Source organism: Poecile atricapillus, chromosome Z (assembly GCF_030490865.1).
Source record: "Poecile atricapillus isolate bPoeAtr1 chromosome Z, bPoeAtr1.hap1, whole genome shotgun sequence".
NCBI lineage: Eukaryota > Metazoa > Chordata > Aves > Passeriformes > Paridae > Poecile > Poecile atricapillus.
The window spans coordinates 56,636,945-56,659,125 of record NC_081289.1 but is presented as its reverse complement, the minus strand read 5'-3'; the positions used below and the strand labels follow the sequence as shown (position 1 = coordinate 56,659,125).

At 37.6% G+C, this 22,181-nt stretch overlaps 1 protein-coding gene across 1 annotated transcript in view; it reads right to left on the bottom strand.

Moving 5' to 3' along the window:
- Positions 1–21,886, bottom strand: part of LOC131572972 (putative interleukin-17 receptor E-like) — a 42,678-nt gene extending 20,792 nt beyond the window's left edge. Inside the window, exons 1-2 of the mRNA XM_058826445.1 lie at positions 21,753–21,886; positions 4,009–4,036 (exon numbers count right to left, since the gene is read on the bottom strand). Of these exons, the coding sequence (XP_058682428.1) occupies positions 4,009–4,036; positions 21,753–21,854 (130 nt within the window). The 5' untranslated portion in view covers positions 21,855–21,886. The remainder of the gene's footprint in view (positions 1–4,008; positions 4,037–21,752) is intronic.
- Positions 21,887–22,181: the final 295 nt, after the last annotated feature.

The window sequence follows — 22,181 nt, the reverse complement described above, 5'->3', positions numbered from 1 at the left end:
CAACTAGAGAAGACAATTTATGCAAACCAATGAAAAAACACAGATCACTCAAAATATACATATAAAGCTTTAAGAGCTGGAGTATGTTGGCTTTTGAAGAATTTATAAATATTTCCACAGAAATGAGACTGCCCTCGGAAGTACAGTGCACAGCAGCTGGATATGAACACTGTATTTCATGTTCCAAAAATGGGTGGTTTAATAATCCTAAGGGTATCTCAGGATAGAAAGTTATTGTACAACACTCAATTAATCCACCCACAACTAACTGGGAATTGCTTAACTATGTGATAACTATTACTAATAATGTGATAAGTGATGATTAGTTTGAGTTCTGTCTCTTTGCTCAAAAAGATATTTTCCTGAATGCATCATATGAGATGCAGTTGTGGATACCCAGTGGTATCTGGGAGTAACTGTTTCTGCTTAAGTTTTGGTTATTGGTGTAAATTTCTTGATCCAGGTTTATAAACTGGCCTAGTCCCATGTCTGCAGAGAAATTATTTAAGGGGAGGGCAACGTATGTAGACATATGTAGAGATAGATAGATAGATAGATAGATAGATAGATAGATAGATAGATAGATAGATAGATAGATAGATAGATAGATAGATAGATAGATATTCAAAGTGGACGCTCAGTTACAAAATATTCTGTCATTCTGTTTGGGGATATTTGACCATATTATTTGGCCTTTTGGGGGGGGGGGGGATATTGTCATGATTTAGTTGACTTTTCTTCTTAGCTGTTACAGCCTGAGGTGTGATATCATCAGATGTCACAGAGTTGGAACTATCTTAAGAGAGCTCTAAGTCAACCTGGATGCATAACTGATATTGAATCAGTGTCAGACAGATGCACAAACACTCTGATGTCCTGTCAGCAGACACACTGTTCTTAATCAGGGTTTCTACTATCAAACTGAGAACAAATGCACTGAATGAAATTAAATTACACTTCCACTTTGGATTTTTTTCCATTAATTCTATAATAGATTTTGAGAATTGCAAAATATGCTGCAAAACACATTCATAATAAAGTAAATGGATCATATCATGCATGAGGATACTACCATTGGATTACAGTAAATACATGATACGACCAGACAGAAAATAATTTTCATTGTATAAATCATCACAGTATGAGACTCATTTCTGACTAACTCTTCAGTAAACTCCCACTTTATCATCTTTTAATCCCCGCTTAAGATATTTTCTTCTGGAACACACCCCATTTTCTTTTTCGCACCCTTTTCCTTTTATAGATAAAACTACTATACCTCAGAAGACATAAAGATACATCTTGCTACACAAACCATCTGCTGAGTAAATCTTACCTAAATTTTGTGTTTATGAATAATAGCTGTAATTAGCCCTACATGGCTACATGAGAAAGGGATTGTTGCTTTAATAAAAGGTTCCTTAATTATGGGCACATATCAGCCCAGGCATAAAGAGGCTTATTATTCAGCATGTAGACATTTCCTTGTACTTTTGCCATCAGGTCAACCACAGCAGATAATTTTTTTTAATCTGATGATGCAGCAATCAACCTAGAATTGTCACGACAGTAAAGGACACTTTATGTACAGTTGGATGTTAGAAGCCAGAGATGAGCAATGAATATGCAATAGAAATGAATAGATGAATAATTTGAAGCCTCAGGTAAGGAGATGAAATTGGAGAAGAGCATGAAAAAAACAAAGGCAGAGAAAACCTATTAATAACAGAACTGGGACAACACCCAATAGAAAATCCTAACTGTTTTGTTTTTTTTTATCTGATATGTCTTCCCTACAAGTATTGTAAGAATCTGAGCTACTTAAGGATACTGACAGGGCTAAATCTGTGAGCATCTCTAAAGCCTAAATCTGAATTGCTTCACTGGCATATCATTCCGTGAGTATAAATTACAGTAGTATTTCAAATCTATTTGCATATGATTTACCACAGTGTCTGCTGCATCTGTTCATTAGGATGATTCACCAAAATTCATCAACAAAGTAGACATGCTCTCCTACAATAACCACATGGTGCACTTCAGTTAATAAGTACCAAATTTCACTACTTGAAAGTACTCACAGCAATTATGAAATTGATTAAATTTTAGACTGACAGCCTCTCTTTCACAATAGATTGCAATGTACAGTAAATTAAAAGGGTTTCATGGTTGTGTGTTCAGAAAACATTTCAAACTTTCAAGGATACTGAACAACAGGGTGATATACTGTGCCAACTATATCTTCTGAAAATGTAATTTTTTTAAAATTCAATACTTTCAATATATGGATATGTTACAGTGAATTTCAAATACTACAGCAGTTCTTCTGTGCTACCTAACAGTCTAGAAGAGCAGGAGGAAAATGGCAGAGTCAAAGCCACACTGCCAAATACTACTGAGGTGGTGGTTGCAAATTTCAGGAAATATCCTTTTGTTGCAGCTAAAAGAAATAACTACTGCAAAGGTTCTCTACTATAGAGTCAAGGTCTCTTAAGGTAATTTTACCTCAAGTAACAAATAATTTTAAAAAATAATATAGAGAAGGAAGTATGCAAAGGAGTATACACCCACTGTTGCAAAAGTGAATTAGGATAAAGACAAAAAATGCTTTTTCATCACCCCTGTAAGGCTGAGTCATCCTACATGTTAATTGTCTTAAAGACAGCTGATAAGTTTTTTTCAGACAGCACTGAAAAACCTACAACCAGCTTCATATATATCATCTTCAAAGATATGGATCTTTAGTTTAATGAACCCTTCACTGCCCTTCCCATTAAGAGTGAAACATCTAGCTTATCTGACATGCATCATCTGCATGTCCCTGCATCGGGGATTGGACCAGAAGATTCCCAGAGGTCCCTTCTGACCTCAGCCAGGCTGTGTCTTTGATCTGCACAACTCTGGCAGTCAACAGAGAGTGACAACCCCTCTTGCCTCTCTCCTAGCATATAAATCCTATTGTCCTAAAATGGATGGAATGAATCACCACCTCGTGGTACCTGTGAGTCTCTGCTATCTAGATCTGCATTTGTTTTTAACTGCACAGAACAGATTTTAACTCATAACCAACAGAATTGCGGGTGTTCTTCCTTTTGAGAACAGGTTGAAGGGCTTGATTTTCTCAGCCTGAACTGCTCAAGGACATAAAGGCATGCTTCAGCTAGCAGAGCAAGGGTCAGCACCCCTGTTTCTTCTTCTACCTTCCACATAGTTTGTGCAACTACCAACTCAACTGCCTAATCCTAACAAGATTCATTCACAGCCTCTGAACCAGCCACCGGAAGTTCACTCTGCTGACTGGGAGAAGACTTGAGATTTTTTCTGGTGAGACTTTTAACTGCATCCATTCCATATACACATTATTTCTCTCCATCTCAACACAATCCCATAAATACCACACATTCCAAGTAAGGAATTGTGCCAGCTGATATTCAGTTCATGCCCCATGTCATAGCATCAGTATCTCACATGCTTGAGCTCAGCATCGCATCTTCTCCCTGTCTATGGACTCACTGCCACATGGATTCAGGAAAGGCTTTGTGGAGACCAGCAGTCTCAGAGCTGAGCCTCCAGCTAGGACAGTCCTCTCAGGGGGGCTGTGACTGTCCTCTCAGGGGAGACTGTTTGCGAGGCAGCTGCCTCATACTTCCCTGCAAATGACTGCGTGCACTGGAGGAGTGACTGATGGAGGCTTCAGAGTTCAGGTAATTCAAGCCCCTGTGTTATTACTATAGGCAATATCAATAACGAGTAGAAGCAATAAAAACATGTAAAGTGACTTAGCACACTCTCTTTCCTTCACTATGGTATGGAAAATTATAAAGCAATTGTCATTATTAACCTATTATTTATCAAAACTTACCAATTTCCAATGTTTTTTATGAAAGAATTGGTGGTAAGTGCCTTGTTATGACAGTGATCTGATGTCACTAGCATAGTGAATTTAATGTCTTTAACAAATTATCTTTAAAAACAAACATAGTAAAAATGTGAATAATGTATACTCACCAGAAGGCTTGCTTTTACAGTGAATCCCCTGCAAACAGAAACAAAATATTTTAAGAGCTGAGGTAATAATAAAAATAAATATTGCTCAATCATTGTACACAAGTAAACATACCTTAAACAGGTAAACGTATTCATTGTCCACAACAGAAATAATATTCAAGATTTAAAAAAAATATTTTCCAATACCATGAAAAAGCACATCAGTGCTGCATATGACAGCCTGATACATACTGGGGACACAAGATCAGCATTATCCTAATTTTCATGTATTTCTACTGAGGTGTGTAATTGTTCTAACAAACATAAAAGTTGCATCAAATACAGACATAATTTTATAGATACTGCATTCCTACTGACCAAGAGTTTATGCATTACTTCATTGAACTCTACAATGGATTTGTTCACACCAGAGCAAAAAAACCCAACAATTTTATAATGGAAGATATCTAGAACATTATTGAATATTATATGATTTTTAGAAGATCCCACTAGAAAGGAAGCATTATAGCAATTGCAAAATCAGTCTAGAAATAAGACTTTTTATTTCTGACATCTGGCTTAGAAGACTGAAAATTAAATTACTCCATTACCACAGTACTTATTGTGTTCAAGGGAAATTGTTTTTGTAAGAGGCAAAGTGAACCTGGCATTGAGATTTTAACAAGCTTCTAGCTATCTTTCAGACAGACTGCATCCATTTTCCCATTAGAATAAACATTTAACCACACACTAAAATTTTGTAGAGTACAGAAATAACAAATCTTACTTTGACTGCTATGCATGACATTCTAAAGAAGGACTATTCCTTAGCCAGTAAATACTGTTTGCTGCTGTTCTGGCATTCAGGTCTCTGGCATAGCCCTTATAGCAGTAGTCTTTTGCATAGAGAATATATGTTCCCATTTTCTTTCCTTTAAAAGCAGTGTCCTGTTGACAGAGATACTTTTATCACACTCACAGAAATAGCAGGCACCACCTTGTATCCTCTGCTCTCAAACAGAATGGCAGCTCTTAGTCCTTTTAAAACATTTTAGGATCTTGTCCAGGAGCCAAGAATCTGTGAGTTTTAGAGCCAGCAAAAGTCTTCTGATGGACATCTAGAAGTTCTTGAACTGAAACTCAGACGTTACAGCCTGGGCAAGCATTAGCACATCATAAAATAACTATTGCTTGGTTTTCCAGGAGGCTTTCATCCACAGAAAATCCTGTGCCGCTCAGAAACAAAGCTGTAGAGCAAAACCATATTGCTACAGGTGAGAAATGGCAGCATGTCCTGTGGCAGCTGCCTGGGGTACCTAAGTGTGTCCTGCTCTTCATGACAGCTTTTCATTTGAGTTAAATAAGCTCCGTCTTAAAGGAGGCCTTAAGAAAGCCAGTGACCACTGTCTAACCTGAATCAGTTCCTATCCTTCTGTCCTTTTGGCACTTCTATTTTTTAACAATCACTTTTGGGTAAGTTGTCATCTTTTACTATTGGCAATTTGTTACTATGAGTCAAAAAAAGTGCAAATGCATAAAATGTGGTATTTTAAATCACGTTTTATAATAAAACAGACGTAGTCATATACTGTCATTAACTGAAGATTAGAAAAATTATTTGTGACATTGTTAAAGATATTTTTTTGGCTGCTTCTACGGCATATTACATTGATACTCCAATTACGGCCTGTTGCAACCAGACAAGGGGTAATGGCTTTAAATTAAATGAGAGTAGATTTAGATCAGACATAAGAAAATGTTTTACAGTGAGGGTGGTTGAAACATTCAAGGCCAGATTGGATGAGGCTGTGAGCACAGCTCACAGCTCACAACTGATCCAGCTGGGGCTATCCCTACTCACTGCAGGGGACTAAATGACCTTTAAAGCTCCCTTCCAGCCCAAACGATTTTATGATTCTCTAAAGTACACCAAACTTCTTTATATAACAGTTCTAAAACTGGGATATTCTATTTCAATGATTTATTATTTCCTCAAATCCCCATGAAAAACTGAAAACAGTAACTGATAAACCCTAATTTCTGCTGTATCATATAAATACTCATTATTTATTAACTATTTCTGTCCCCTTCCCCACAAAATAAGCTTCATTGGTAATTTGGTGATGCTCCCAGTGCACATTCATCAATAAAAAGAAGACTATAATTTTCTGAATTATTCAGTCCAACACTAAGCCAACAGAAGTGGAACATGCCATATTTTATGCTCATATAAAATTACCAGATTTTTAACTGCTGTTTCAAAGTCCTAATTTTGATTTTTTTTCTTATTAAATCCTGCAGAAGTGTGCTGCAAGAAAACTTGAATTGAGTCACTTTTGAGCTTCTTTATGGCCCTAGGAAGTGGAATAGCCAAATACACAAAATCACTCCAAAAAATCAAGGTAGTGAGTTAGAGAGCTCACTTTTTTTGTTGAGAAAACCTAACTGCTAGATCAACTAATTTCTCAGTCATTAGTTACTGGAAGAAATTAATCTCTCATGAGGCTGATCATTCAGCAAATTACCTCCATATTTTTAACTTCCCATTTTGCAGCCAGACTGTTGAAAATTGACTTGACAGAGTTCCCAATTGCCAGTCAAAATTTCTTAGAACAGCATAACTTCTCTAACCATTCTTTCTGGTTACAACGTTAGTGCAAAAAACACATTTTAAAAAAATCAAGACCACAAACAACAAAATTAAACAACAGATTAAAAAATTAAACAACAAAAACATTTCATAAAAATCAGAGGATTCAGCCTTTTTCTTAGAGAAGGTCATCTCCCTATTACGACACCTGAAAAATAAAAACTGAAAACTGAATGTAAAATAATTAAATTACATATATTGTAGGGGAAAAACTGAAACACCCCCTTCTGTGGGCTGTGGCATGATAAAGAAATCCTCTAACACCTAATTAATTACTGGTTTTCACTATTGCATGGAGGAATCCTATCATATGAACTCTTACATTTATTTTCTTGTATTTTCCATAGGAAAGAAAGAAACATCCTTTGTGACTTTTGTTCTGGTAGGGAGATGTTTTGTCATTCTTGGGCACTTGGTTGAGTTCTGGGTGAGGAGTTGTTGGGAACATTTACATAAATAATCAAATATTTGCACAAACACTTGCCAGTTACAGCAACATTTGGTCACAGCCAAATTTCTTATTTTTTTAAGTGTTTCTTTTTATTGTACAATACCGAGTGGGTGGGGGTGGTATTTTCTCTTACAATCATTTTGCAAAACAGTCCAGAGACCATTTGTCTGAAAAAATAACTCAAATGAATTAACCAAGTTCCTCTCCCACTTTCTATATCTTTATTTTTTCAGTAATTTTCAGTGATAAGTGCAATAGAAAAACATGACACACTAAAACCAGAATGGAAATTTTCTTCCCTTTTCACAAATGCCGAGGGCATCTTTTATGCAAAAATAAGATCCTGAACATGATAGTACATTTTACTCTTATACAGGTAGAATCTTTGATTCATATCTTCTTTGGCAAAGAGCCTAAGCAAAGTATACTTACACAATGCACAAACAGTTAGGGATTTTCCTATTTCTCTGGGGTTTTCCCCATTTGTGGTATTACTCAACTGTAGCTAGAGGTTATCTGAACAGACACCACCAGCATGCAGCACTCTGAATAGAAGATGTGGTGCCAACTTTTTAGCTAGCACAGCAACTTCTCCTCAATCGAAGACAATTGTAATATCCCATTGTTCTAATAACTGTAGAGAAGAGAGTGAGATCAGCAGAGGAAGACTTGGATTAGGGGGCACAGGGAGTGTTTTCATGAATTAAAATTGCCACGAAAAAGAAACAAAGATCAAATCTGCTTCCCATTTCCTCGCATGTCTTCAGGCACTAAATCAAGTGCAGAATTGTGGAAATTCTTCCCTGGATGTTCTGTCATGCTGGAAAGAGTCTGAGGAAAATCTGGGTTCAGAGTCTACCTGTTATTTCTGTTGGACCTTGTTCATAGAAGAGTTGGTGGCAGCTCTTCCACAGCTCCGTAAGGAATAGTAAAAAACCTGAAAATGCCTTAAAATGCATTCTTTAGTGGGGACCAGGTTGTCAGACATTTAACATTGATTCGTTAAGTTATCTACATTAGTCAGTTTTCCCCCCTCTTTAGCAATGCTCACTGGTAAAGCTACTTTAGGTTCAGTTGTCAGAGAAGGCAGAGAGAAGGGAACATGACCATATTCTTACATTTCTCTCTGTTCCAACAATTTCTATTCTTTAACCATCATTAAAAGCAAGCATGGGATTCTATGTACTTTTACAACACAGGGAAAGGGTGGGTTTGCAATAATTGATGCTCAAACTGTAGCCAAATGCCAATAAAGATGATTAATCTGAACATGTTCTTTTTTTAATTTCCAATTGAGAGGAGATGCTCTGCAAAAATCCATCTTATTCTGCACATAAATAGAGAGGAGGTCCCAGATCACTGGGTATAGTCCCCTGACAACCACAGATACCATATAAGCTAATCCCTTTCAAAAACTGGCGAAGCATCATTTTAAAATCAGCCTCTAGTAAAAAACCTGGCATGCCAGCGCGATCTCAATCATCTCCATAAGGAAAAGTTCTTTGAGCAGTGGCCAGCCATAGACAAAGTTATATGCATCCACCATTTAAGAACTTTGGATGGAAACTGAGAGGATTCAGAGTTCTATCTGTATCAAAAGCTCCACAGACCATCAACAAATCACTGTAATTCCTTTCACAGAGACATTCAGCCCCAGAAACTATCTAGGGATTACTTCATGGAGACAAACAACTGAGTATGTTTTAGCATTTTCCAGAGCTATTTTCGTAGGTAAAGGCCATAATGCCTTTGCAATTTACACATCACTGATGCTGGTGGGGACTGGAACCCCACAGAACTTTTCTCATTATATTCTTAGAAAGCTCACTGTTGTATTTATCTCACCAAATGTAAGGAAACAGAATTCTTTACAGTAAAAGAAATCATGGTGATAACATAATGATTCCTCTCCCACCGAAAGAAGACAATTATATCATGGTCAAGTATTTATACAAAAAAGCTTGTTATTGGAAGTGGGTGAAAAGGAAAAATAATACATCTCCAAAACACACTTGGCAAGTGAATGAAACTGTGGTTATATTTACCAAGAACCAGAGAAATTGCAATTATTAATATACTTAATATGAAAATTTAGAACTGTTAAAAATTTATAGTTATTACTGCTGATACAGTGCCCTCAAAAGACCTTTTCTTTAAAGAAGCATCTGTATTTGTTATGACATCATATGTAATTATTCTCATTGCCAAGGTAAAACTATTTTACTAATGACAGTTTTCAATTTTTGGCAAATCATGAGGTTGTTCTTCAGCTTTTACTGACAATGTGGTGATCTGATACATGTGAGCAGTGTGCAGTGGGATTAGCTAAGCAGTCATAGATGGAAACATTTGGACTGTTATCCATGCAGAAAAGAAACAGGCACCCAAACTTATGGCAAAGCATTATTTTAGACTACTTCAAACTACAAAAACACCTGGATGCTGCTGGATTGTTTTACAGAATGCTAAAACAAAATATCTGAGTTATGTCTACACAGTATCCAGCTCCAGGTCTTTTCCCTGTGTGTTCCAAGTGGAATAAAAAACATCCAATCGCATTATCACAGTGCTGAATCTGAAAGAATAACTGCTACTGAGAAGTGGGATATCAAGCTGTGGCTCAGTACAATGCTAATGAGGTCATGCACTTTTTGGATGAGAGTTGGCTTGAGTCCAGCATAGCAAGGTAACATCTGGCTGTGTTAATGCTCTGTTGATGTGCTCTGAGCTCATCAGTGAAACAGCCGTGAGCAAACAGGGAAGACATGATTGTGCTTACCGAAGATTATTTGACACTCTCCAGTAAGACTTCACAGGGATCACAAGCAGAGACTGCTACCAATTGTCACTGCACCACCTTCCATTTCACATGTAAATGCAAAGGTACAGACCCTGTCTCCCACAGCCTGCTTCTTGGCCAACACCTCCATCACAGCTTAGCAGTACTTCAGGGAGTGCACATGACTAAGACCCTCAGCCCCCTTAGATTTTCATCCTTTTGTTTACCTGCTACTAGTCAGGTATAACAGAGATTTCTGTTTTCCAGGCAGTATGCATTTCCTCCTGCACTGCACTGATGCAGAGGAATCCTGTTCCTGTACTATGACTGCACTGCTCCATATGTTATCAGTACTGCATGTGGCACATAATATCTTCTGGCCCTTGCAGTGGCTACATGGCTGAATGCCTTTCACAGAGCAGAACAACTGGAAGAATTAGAAGCACAGTAATTTCTCAGAACTCTTGGCAGTGACATACATTTATCCTATAAGTGAAATAGCCAGAAAAACAATATTGCTTTGAGGTCTCTCAACTGGGAAGAATATTCCCCACTCCTAATTTTTTTTAATTAATTTTATTTAAAAGTGATGTTGAGATACAAAAAAAAGGACCTACATATAAACCAGTTGCTTTTAAATTTATTGGACCAAAGGGAGCTATGACTGCCTGAAATAAAAGCTGCCTGTTCCATTGTATGCTTCAGCTCCAGGACTAGAAGCAGAATTTGCTTGAAGCAACAGCATGTATTAACTTCTTTCTTTTAGAAATTAAAAGAACCAAACAGAAAAAAATCAACCAAAATTTGTCAATCATTCTGATGTCATGTTTCCTACAATATTAATACAAGTTGTTAACAAAACAGAATAGCATACAATAGACACAGTAAAATTAAAATCTACTTTGACTGCCATACCCTCAGCTGGTATAAATCAGCACCATCTCATACACAGTGTCAAAAATTTCAGACTACTCAGCTACATGAAAGGAGAACTAATCTACCAAATCAGCACTTCTAGTATAACCATGAGACAGGGACACCCTGACACAGCATTAAATAGTTCAATTACTTACTAGAGTTCTCATACAGGGGATGATAAAATGGAATCAAAGAAATGTAGGGTGGAAGTGATCTCTGAAGGTCACCAAATCCAGCCTCCTGCTAGAAGCAGTAGTCACCAGCACCAGATCAAGACAGCAATTATTTCGGTCACTTCTTGAAAAACTGGAGGACAGATTCCACAAGCCCTCCAGACAGCCATGGATATCATGGTGATATCCTGTGGTTTGAGATTATGATGTTATAATGATCTTTGTAGCACAAAACAGGCTACAAGAAAAAAGATCCATCAGCAACACTGACAACTGAGACTAGCAGCCTCAGAGGTGACTGGAATCAGTGGCCAGTAAGATTGCCATAGAAAAGAAAGAATAGAGGAGAAAGAAAGAAAGCAAAAGAAAGATTATGAGAGGGTACTCTCCAGAACAGAACTGCTCCTCCTGCTGCTGGAGACAGTAATTATTTCATTTGGGAATATGTATTTTTATTTTTGTCTGAAGATACTTTTCTATTCCAGTTACTCCCTTCTCATATATCCTAACACTATTGCTCAGCAAAAAGAGGAGATATACTGCAGGCCTGGTTTTCCAGCGGCATACACAGCAAAGCCCACATTGTTTTGCTCTAGGCAACTATTCTTTTAATGTATCTCTAGAGTCAGTCCCAGGAGCAGCACACAGTGCTCAGCTGTACACTGTGAAATTTATAAATTAAAAATGTCACACAGCTCACATTTAGAAATTGTGGAAGACTATGGCTGTGAGACACATTCCACTGATTTGAATGAACTTTGATGCAAGTGGGGATAAATTTTTTTGTCCATTGTGGTGGGTTGCCCCTGGCTGGATGCCAGGTGTTCATCACAGACACTCTGTCACTCCCCTCCACCACTGGACCAGGAACAAAAAAATGTAACAAAAGGCTCCTGGTTGGAGATAAAGACGGGGAGAGATCACCCAGCAGTTGCCATCACAGGCAAAATAGACTCAGCTTGGGGAAATTAGTTTAATTTATTCCAAATTAAAATCAGAGTAAGTTAACAAGAAAATAAAAACAAACTTTAAAGCACCTTCCTCCAACCCCTCCCTTCATTACAGACTCAACTTCACTCCTGATTTGTCCACCTCCTCTGACTCAGCAGTGCAGGGGATCAAGGAAAGTAGGCTGTTGTCAGTTCATCACACATCACATCATCATTGTCTCTGCCACACTTTCCTTCTCAGGGAAAGGACTCCTTATACTCTTCCTCCTTCTCCTGCTCCAGTAAGCCGTCCCTCCCACAGGAGACAGAACTCCATGAACGAGAACTCCAAGACGAGTCCTTCCCATGGGCTGAGGTTCTTCATGAATTTTTCCAGAGTGGATCCCTTCCACAAGGTGCAGCTCTTCAGGAACAGACTGCTCTGGCGCAGGTCCCCCACAGGGTTACAAGTCCTGCTAGCAAACCTGCTCCAATGTGGCTCCTCTCTCTCCACAGGCCACAGGTCCTGCCAGGAGCCTGCTCCACCATAGGCTTCCCACAGGACCCCAACCTTCTTAAGGCATCCACCTGCTCCATCAGAGGACAACAGAAAGCTGATATCCCGAGGTGCTACCATCGTCACTGACGGTCTCGACCTTGGCCAGCAGTGGGTCTGTCTTGGAGCTGGCTGGCAGCTTCTTACAGAAGCCACCCCTGCCCAGCTACCAAAACTTCACAAACCCAACACACCTATGCAAACATCAGCTTTGCCCGTGAGGAAAGGGTCACATCATTCCCAAGTAAAGCAAATTCTCCGTGAGGATTTTGCATTAGTGGGTAGTGAAATAAAGCCGAAGTTTTCAGCCATTTTCAAAAGGATTAAGTCAGCCAAATCTAAAAGAGGGCTTAGGAACTTGAAATATAATTTAAGCAAACTGGTAATCTCAGCTCAGCACCATGATCCATAATACCCAATGAATTGCCGCACAACACTAGAGGTACCTAAGCTTATTAGACACCTCCTTTTCTGATCTGAAATATCCCTGGACGCATGCAATTTGGTGTTTAGTTTGTGACCAGAATGATGTCTAGCTCATGTCAGGGATAGCAGACACTCAGTGACACACATCCACGTCCATATCCCCAGCATATCAGGTGGCTGGAGATTTAATAGTAACAGAGTAAAACTAACAAAGCTCAAGCCTCCTTCAAACTGTAAATATTAGAGAAGGAAAGCAGAATATGAGAATTTTCCAGATTTTGTACTCCATCTTTCAAGTTCTTATCTCAAGGGACCACCAGGTTCAACATCCTCCTTAAACTGAAGCAGTTCTGAGCTGCCTGTTTGCCACACTGTGTGGTAAATAGGAGGGTTTCCCAGGCCTCCTGTCAAAGCAGTCAGAGTGTACAGACGGGAAATGGAAGAATGCTGGTCTGAGAGAAGGACAGGGAAGACACAGTGAAATTTTTAAGTTGAGTTTGTTGAGTGCTTTCAAGATTCACATGGGAGAACTGTTTCCTACTTATATTTTATTCTAAGCAGTGATCAGAAAACAAACCAGAAACTGAGACTTTGGAAGAGTAGCTCTCAGCAGCTGCTCCACAAGGAGAACATCAAACTCTCACTCATAACTCAGGTTTGTGGACTCTAAAGAGTGGAGATCAGACTAACGAGGTGCTTAACTTTTTCCCTTACCTTTCCTCATGCAGCACCATGCTGAGCATGCAGGTTTCTCATACTGCCCTGACAAGTCTGTAGTGCTTTCTCATGATTTCCACTGAATCTGTATTTAATAACCTGGAACCACAGGAACAGAGCAGCATCACAAAATGGGTGAATGTTGTAGACACTACCCTGAAATGTTGGAGGTGCAGAAACTTAAAAACAAAAAAGAACTTGCTAACGCTGCCATCATGGCTCACAAAGTGATACTAAAATCTAGAATAACATAGCACGCTTGGCAAAAACTTTTTATAAGAGTTCCAAGACTTTGGAGGCCACATTTCAGGGTTGAGACTCCCTTCAAAGCAGGAGCACATGTTTCCGGGTTTTGTGGCTCTGACTAAAATTATATTTCACTCTCTTTTCCTTAAATAGAAGCAAATTTCAAATCTAAATAATCCTGGAACTACCCCTGATTATAGCTCTTCCAGATGAGAAGTAATTTTTAATGTTGACTTTGGTTTTACTCTAGCCTTAGCTTGTTATGTTGTGTAAGGATATAAGGCCATACAAATGGTCCCACAGGACATGGTAGAAGCCATGGTAGTCTCAGATGACTGTCCAGGGAGGCTTCTGCATTCCTGCCTGGTGCCACAGTATCAGTTAAGGAGCTGCTTCTATTAAAGACAATGCTAAACATGCCTGATTGGCTCTAATCATGCTTGCTTGAGTTACAGAAACATTCTAGCCACAACAAAATGAAATATTAGGAAATATTAGTACATGAAAAGTTTCTCAGCTGTATTCTTGAAAAATTTTGAGAGGACTATTTCCTGGCTATTCATATTTGTATTATTGTGGTGTCTGAAAATCTGAATCCTACATCAGAATCCCTACACCAGAATCCCTACATACATGCCTTTGCTCTCCTAATAAGAGCAACAAAAGCCAAAAACACCTTTCCCTGACAGAAATAGCTGTATAGTACATGAGAAATTTTAAAAATTCAAAATTTGCCATGTAGAGAAACCCTACTGAAAATATCTAGTGTATATTGTAGCACAAACATTTGCAGTTTGAGATAATTGATAGAAAAGCTAGTTATATATAAATTTGGAAAATTTAAAGAGAAATTAATCATATCCAATACAAATTAATAATTTAAAATGTCATTATATGTGTCTATTTCTCAAAATTTTTACTGTTAATCATAGTTTTGTGGGGGTATGGGGAAGGGGAAACAAACTGTGCAATAATCAGTTTACCTTTATAAATCCTCCATGTACTATAGCTGCTAAACTTCACACAGGACAATTAAAGGAGGCAGAGGTCCAATAAAAGGGCTTCCAAAAAGGCAGAAAACTACTAATTTTACAACAGCTAAATAAACCCATCAGTGTTCACTACTTTCATATGTTGTTTCACACTATGCCTCATTTTTAATGATAGCACTTACTGAAAACCACCTATGCCATACATTTGCTTAAAAATTGTATGTGATTTTTGACCTCCACATGCAAGAGAAAATAAGCTACAAAGGCAGACTGAACAGTAATACAAATCTGACCATGCTCTAAAGATTATTCTATTGTATCATATATAAATATAATATGTTGAAAATGAGGGTGGGAACTCCAACGAAGAGATATTACTTATCAAAACTAAGCATGAAGCATCACATTATAATGATAACTGAAATTATGAAAAATTATAACAAAGATACCAAAATTCAAAATGCAATGGAGAAAAATCATTGCAGTCATAGAAAAAGAAAAGCAGGTCAGGGAGATGAGGAAGTGGGAAAAAGATGAAGGAAGTTTGCATATGTAGGGATGAAAGTGAAAAATAAAACTGGATACAGTGAATAATCTTAACTGCAATAAATTCAATTTCCTCAGTTTTTCCAAGAAAAGACAATGACTGCACATCTAGTACTGTACAGTGTTGTTTATGTGATTCATACTCTCTGAAAATATGCAGACAAGTAGAGGCAATAGCAAGACAAACAGTTTTCCAGAAATTATTGAAATTCACCACACTTATTCAAAGCAACTATGTTGAAACATTTCCTTTCAAGAGAAAGACCCACAAGTAATTTGCAAATTAAAACTAAAACTCACTTCATTTTTGCATAGACACTTCCTGAATGAGATTGCATGTCCCAAACAGTTTTCGTGGTGAGTCCTAGATTTTGCATGCTGGAAGGAGAGGACATGCCATAGAGCAAAACAGGTCTTTGGCTCTGCTGACTGCTCCAAAGGATTAAGTCAAATACTATTTGAAGGACCATCAGTAGATCCCACTAAAGAGAAGAGGATGAATGAATGAAAGCAGAGATACTTGTCTTAGGAAAAAACTCAAGATGTCATCTACTCTATTTTTCTGCCTTAGGAAGAATGATATTTTTCTGAGACATATGTGAGCTACATTAGACAGCTCAGCTGTATTTTCTTAGTGTGTGTGGAGATCTCTATAAGTTCCACAGGCAATCTATCCTAGTGCTCAGCATCATTAGTTACTGTAATTTTCCCATTCATTCATGACATCAGAAAATTCTGGCCCAGTGAATTCCTGTGGTTGTGAATGCAGGAGTAGTGCTGTGATGTGTCTTTATCACAACTGAGTATACATGAATTTACTGGTTCCATGATCATTCCCAGACAAGTAGTTCAGAGTTGGTCTGGAATTTCCTCAGCAACACACTGCAGTTTGGGGACTACTTTCTGGTTTGTATTCTTATTTATTTAAGACAGCAAATAATTTCCTGATTTTCAAAAAATAGCCAGTAAATGTTAACAAAATCAGGAAAAAAATTATAAGAAAATATATTTTTCTGACAGTATGAAAACTACTACAAAAACATCTGTAACAGGTTGGTATATAAAACCTAGGGATCTCTTGTGGGGATAATGGTAAAAAAACTCATATAACTTCAAATATGGGATCCTGGTTTGAACAACCACCAAGTCACAACACAGCACACAGAAATTTATGGCTCCCAGAAACCAAATTATTTTTAGACAGAGATAGGAGGAAACTCCTTTGTTAGGTCCAAATTTATCCATCCATCCATCCATCCATCCATCCATCCATCCATCCATCCATCCATCCATCCATCCACAAAGCCTAGCATTTCAAAGCTGAGCCAAAAAGCAAGGAGAGTATCCAAACCTATCCTCAGAAAGAAGTTTTTTAAACCTCTTTTGGTCCTTCTCATTTTTTGTCATCTCTGGTTCTCTCCTATGCACAGGCATTCTGTCAGGAGAGGAAGAATAGAATAGTAAAAATGGACATGACAATGTAGCACTGCCAGCTCCACAAAAGTACAAACTAAACTATTCCTAGACCTTATTGCAAGAATTACAAGCTAGGTCATACCACATGGCCTCATTAAAGTTATTACCACTCCTAGAAAACCCATCCTGGCCACATTTGATCAAATTACAAGTAGTTTCCCAACTACAAAGCAGTCAGATGGCTGTGGAAAGCACCTACTTCCAAGTGTCAATACCCACTACTTAGTTTTGGGTCCAAATGGAGCTGAAGGGTAGATCAGATCCTAAGATTAGGGCTGAGAGAGATTTGTAAGCTGAAATTTACTGCCAGTAATAAAGGCCAGCTGGTCCCATCTGCTGAGCTTTCTTATATATCCCTTTTTGGGATTTTTAAATATGTATCTCCTGTTATGGGTACTGGCTGCACATTACTGATGCTGATGTCTCACAGTGAAGCTTCTAGCACTGCCTTCTGTTTCAGTTCCAAAACACTTTGTCAGGTCCAGTTCCAACACCTTTTAGTCTGTGCCCCCAACTTTCATGACTGCTTGTATTCTGTGATTGCTATTCCGTGGCTAGTCTCTTTCCAGACCTTGAAACCTTTCTCTGGAGTTCCTGAGGAAGAGAGAAGGAAAAAAGCCCAGAAGCTACCATTGCAGTTTTTGCAAGTTCTGAATTGCAGAGCTTTCTCCATCTCTACTTCTCTTATAGGAACTGGTGGTACATGCTGTAACACTGAGGAACACTGCAGTGAGTCCCTGTTTGTACCTGCCACTGGCTGTTTCCTTCTCAGGGGGAGAGGAAATGTGACAGCACCCAACCAGTGGCATAGGACACAACAGGAAGCTGTCTTTGACCCAAAGAGCAAATGTGAAACACAGTCCAATAGATAAGCCACCCAAATGTGCTAATTTCAGCTCTTCTAAGTACCAGCAGAGAAGCCAAGCAAGGATCTCTAAGCAAATGGGTTAATATCACTCTAATACAACAAATCATTATTAGTGAGCCTCTAGTGAGCCTCTTAAGTACGACTGTTTGAAATAATGAGTACTAAACTCATAATATTCAAAGCAGTTAATGGAAACATATAATTAAGACACACCACACATGAACGTCAGAACTCTTTTGTACTTGTGAAAACCGGAGAAATGAAATTACTTGAAGAGGGCCACAAAAGTGATTTGATGACAGGCAGAGAGGTAGACCCCAGGCTTTCTCTCTAGGGCATGCTCTCATGGATTGTACTGCACCTGAGCAAATATTACCAAAGGATATGTTTCATATATTTATGCATCTCCTTCAGTCATCAGATATATCCATGCCTACCCAAAAAAGTCTGTGTTGAGTTGTATTCCTAAAATGGGATTTCATGCTGTATTTCTCTCACTCAACCTGAGGAAGCCAGGTCTCTGATCAGTCTCTTTAGACATTCCCCATGCCTAAATTATGTTTTCAATCGGATTTTAGAGGACGACTGAATTATGTCACTTACATTATCGTGTCCATTTTCTAAAGGCTTGGGATCACTTTTAAAATACTAATTGCTTAATAATGAACAAAGAATACCAATTTATGTCAGCTGACTTTGTGGACTAAAGGCCATATTGTAGCACTGGTTTTGCATTCAGCAAAATGCAAAAACAGTGCAGTGTGTTGCATTCAGGAAAAATGGACTGATCCATGGTATAAATAGCCAGTAAAGAAACACCACGTATTCTGACTATGAATAGCAGAAACAAGCAGCAGTTATATTAAGGATTTGCTGCCAATAACCTTTATAATTAGAGGGAAATCCCAGATTCAGTTCAGTGTTTACTTCTTTATCCATAGACTTTGGAAACATTACTGCATGAAATGGCAGACAATACAAATAATACTTCATAGTGTTCTGGGGAGTGTTTTTTAAATATAGTACTCTTGATCTTTACCAGCTGTTGAATCAAATTTGGCATAAGCCTATTTCTTTGTGTACAGCCTGAAAACAATGTGGATTGTAAAATGAGTAGGGCACAAACCCAGTTTCAATTGCAGGCTGGGATTCCCCTATGCTTTTACAGGGAAACTTGGTTGATAACCATGTTTCCCATTGGGTGGGGCATGGAGACCATACCTATAGCATTTAATCTTTGAATTCTAGAATATCACATGACCTCTACAGCCAAGCTATTCAAATAAAGGAGAAATAAATCATAGCACATAATAAAAGCTTAGTTCATTTCCCATCATTCAACCCACAACTGTATATTTTTCATGCTGCTTAAAATTTCACCTAATACTGGCATAAACATCTGATGTTCTTTTTTTTTCCTTTCCTGTATTGAACAAATGCAGTCTGTGTTACAGTAATGAAACCCGAATATTGCCTTACACCAGGCAATGCTGAATACCCATGGTAAACTAAGAATGTTTCATAAAGCTGTGGTAACAGTTCAATGCAGATGTTTTGCAAGTCGTATGCCTCAAAATATTTATGTCGCTATTTCCCTCCTAAGCACAACCAGTACTTTACTCTGATAAGGAGTAACCATGGAGGTCAAAACTGCTCACAAATATCTCGTGGACACAGCCACACTAAAATCTAGTCTACTGGTCAAATTCAACAGTTTCAGTTATTAAACCTGCTAAAAAAACTTCTGACAATACGCATAGTTTGTAAATTGCAGAAAAATGCAATTTAATTGTTTTTTATATCCCTATTGCCTTATGAAGAACCACATAGCCTCAAGTTTGAATGCAAAAGAGAAATTTATGATGCAAACTTCTGGGAAAACTTCCCAAGAAAAAAATCCAATTTCCTATAATATTCACTTAACATTCTATATATATTCTATTCTATAATATTCACTGTAACAACAGCAGCTGAAGGAATCTCTGACAGTTTTAAAACTACAATATCTCATTATCACATTAAGGAAATGGATAGAAACAAGTCACTGACTATCTACTTTGTGATCTGATGTGCTATAGCAGAAGGGAGCACACACCTATTTCACACACACAAAGGCAAACTGTAACCCCTGACTAGTGCCCCTATGAAGAACACTGAGTTACACACCATGGGGAAGATTGACTGCTCCCTTTTAGAATAACTCATGAGCTGGATTGAGCCCACAAATCATGGTCAGTTATGCAGAGAAACTGAAGTTACTTTCAAAGGAAAAGGAAGAAGTTTCCTCTAACAAGCTATTCATGGGATTCTAAAGTTCATGTAGCTAAAGTGCTTTGCACTAGATTGAAAATGCTATGCTGGCAGTAATTTATGCTGTTGAGATCATTATTGTTCCCTCTGAGAAAACATTTTTGTCTTAAAAAGTCATTAATGCATTCAAGATTCTACTGAATACAACTAGCAGAAACATCACATACAGAACATGAACTGAATCCTGTCCCTAATATCGCAAATGATTGATGGAATAATTCTGCTATACTGGAAACAACGTATTTCCCTTGTAAATAAGAAAAATAAAACATGCCTTTCTCAGTTAATCAATCTTCAGTATTGGAAAAGGTAAGACACACTCTTAAAGGTAAAGGGATTCAGTCTGACAAACCTCAGGGGTGTGTCTAAAGGCAATTAGTGAATCAGACTTCGTAACAGACATATTGAAGACTTGACAGAGAAAGATACCCCTTAAGGTCCCCAGAGGTAAATCCTATCCCCTAGACTGAAAGCCACCAAAAAAGGTTGCTAATGATTTTTACATGCTGAGTCTGATAGTACTACACTCTTTGGAGGGATAAATTAGAATGGTAAATCATTTCTACTTTAAACTCTCATTTCAGCAGACCAAGGAGCATGAATTATTTAAAATACATGTGAATTTGCATTCATGAACATAAGTACATAAAAATTCTTGAAAAGTATTTGGGTACATCTAGAGATTAATCTCTTATGGCTATATTTTATTATTCCAAAAATATCTAAGTAGATAGACACTACAGAACTTGAATACAGGAACATTAATTACATTACATAAATATTTAAATATAGAGAGGGCTTTTTTTGTTCAATCTAGTATAAGTATCTTTATTCCTACTGTTTTTCTAGGATACACATATTAAATACAGAATAAATTGCTTTGAACTAACTTAATATCTGGGTAGTGCCACCACATTTAAGCAATCTTTAGAATGTCTCATTGCTTGTCCTAAATACTGACATCTTCAAGCTGAAGTTTATACAGAGAAATTCTTTCATACTATCAATTTCACTTATCTGTAGCCAGTACACAGTTATCATTCTCCACTAAGACTGAAAGTCAGATTGCCTATTATTTAATATCCTTTTTTTAAATTTATCTTTCTGTGTACTCTTTCTATGCTTACAATTTCAGAATGCCAAGAGCAGAGTATCTCCACACTGCCCCTTGGCGGGGATATCTGGAATCATACAAAATCCAAAGCTATTAAAGAGATGGTATGGTTCACACTCCTTTCATGCACATACAGAAGTCATTAAATTTAATACTGAAGTTACATTCAACCCACAAAATGAAAAACATATTCTACTCTTTCTCACGCTTAATCCATTTATTCACAGCAAAGTCAGTGCTAATATATTCCTAACATAATTAGCAATTTTTGAAACCTCTCATTCCTCCCTCTCACATCTCCTTGGCACCACTGCTGTTGTAAAAACTCACTCCAGAAAATTAATGAATATGAACCAAATTTTTTTTTCAAATACAAAAGACAGATTTTAAACTAACAGCAGCAGTTGCAAATGGTGTAAAGATGCACTTTCCTACACCCTTTCAGAGTAATTTTTGCCACTTTAGATACTTAATTCAGAAGGACACGAATATAAAGTTAATGTTCAGGACAGCTGAAATATTTTTCCCCTTTTTTCCCTCTTGCTTTTCCTACAATTATTTTGACAGCATATAACTACTATATTAATAGACAGCAAATTGGAACAAGAGATTACCTGAGAACATGAAAGTCCACATTCTTCAATCCTGGGAATAATCTGACAATCAGCATTCCAAAAGAGAATTATTAGAAGAATCTGAACATAAATACTTATCATCCTAAACTGAAAAAAAAAAATAAAATAGAAAAAGCAAAACCTCAGAAGAAACCTTCTATTCTGACAATTCTCCCCCTCGTGCCAAAACTTTATTATGAATTTTAGTCCCTCCCACAGCACCTCTGAGCTCCTCCCTCTAAAACTTTCCAAAGACAGAAAATTGCTAGTTCTGGGAAATATAAAGCATGCTCAAGTCATTTCATATGTTCCAAACTGAAAAATAGGAAACAGTGATTTCTGACAATCACAGTAAAAGCCTCTTCCTTCTGGATTTAATCATAACAGCATTAGATCAGTTTGAACAGATTTCTTTTTTGTAAATTCCAC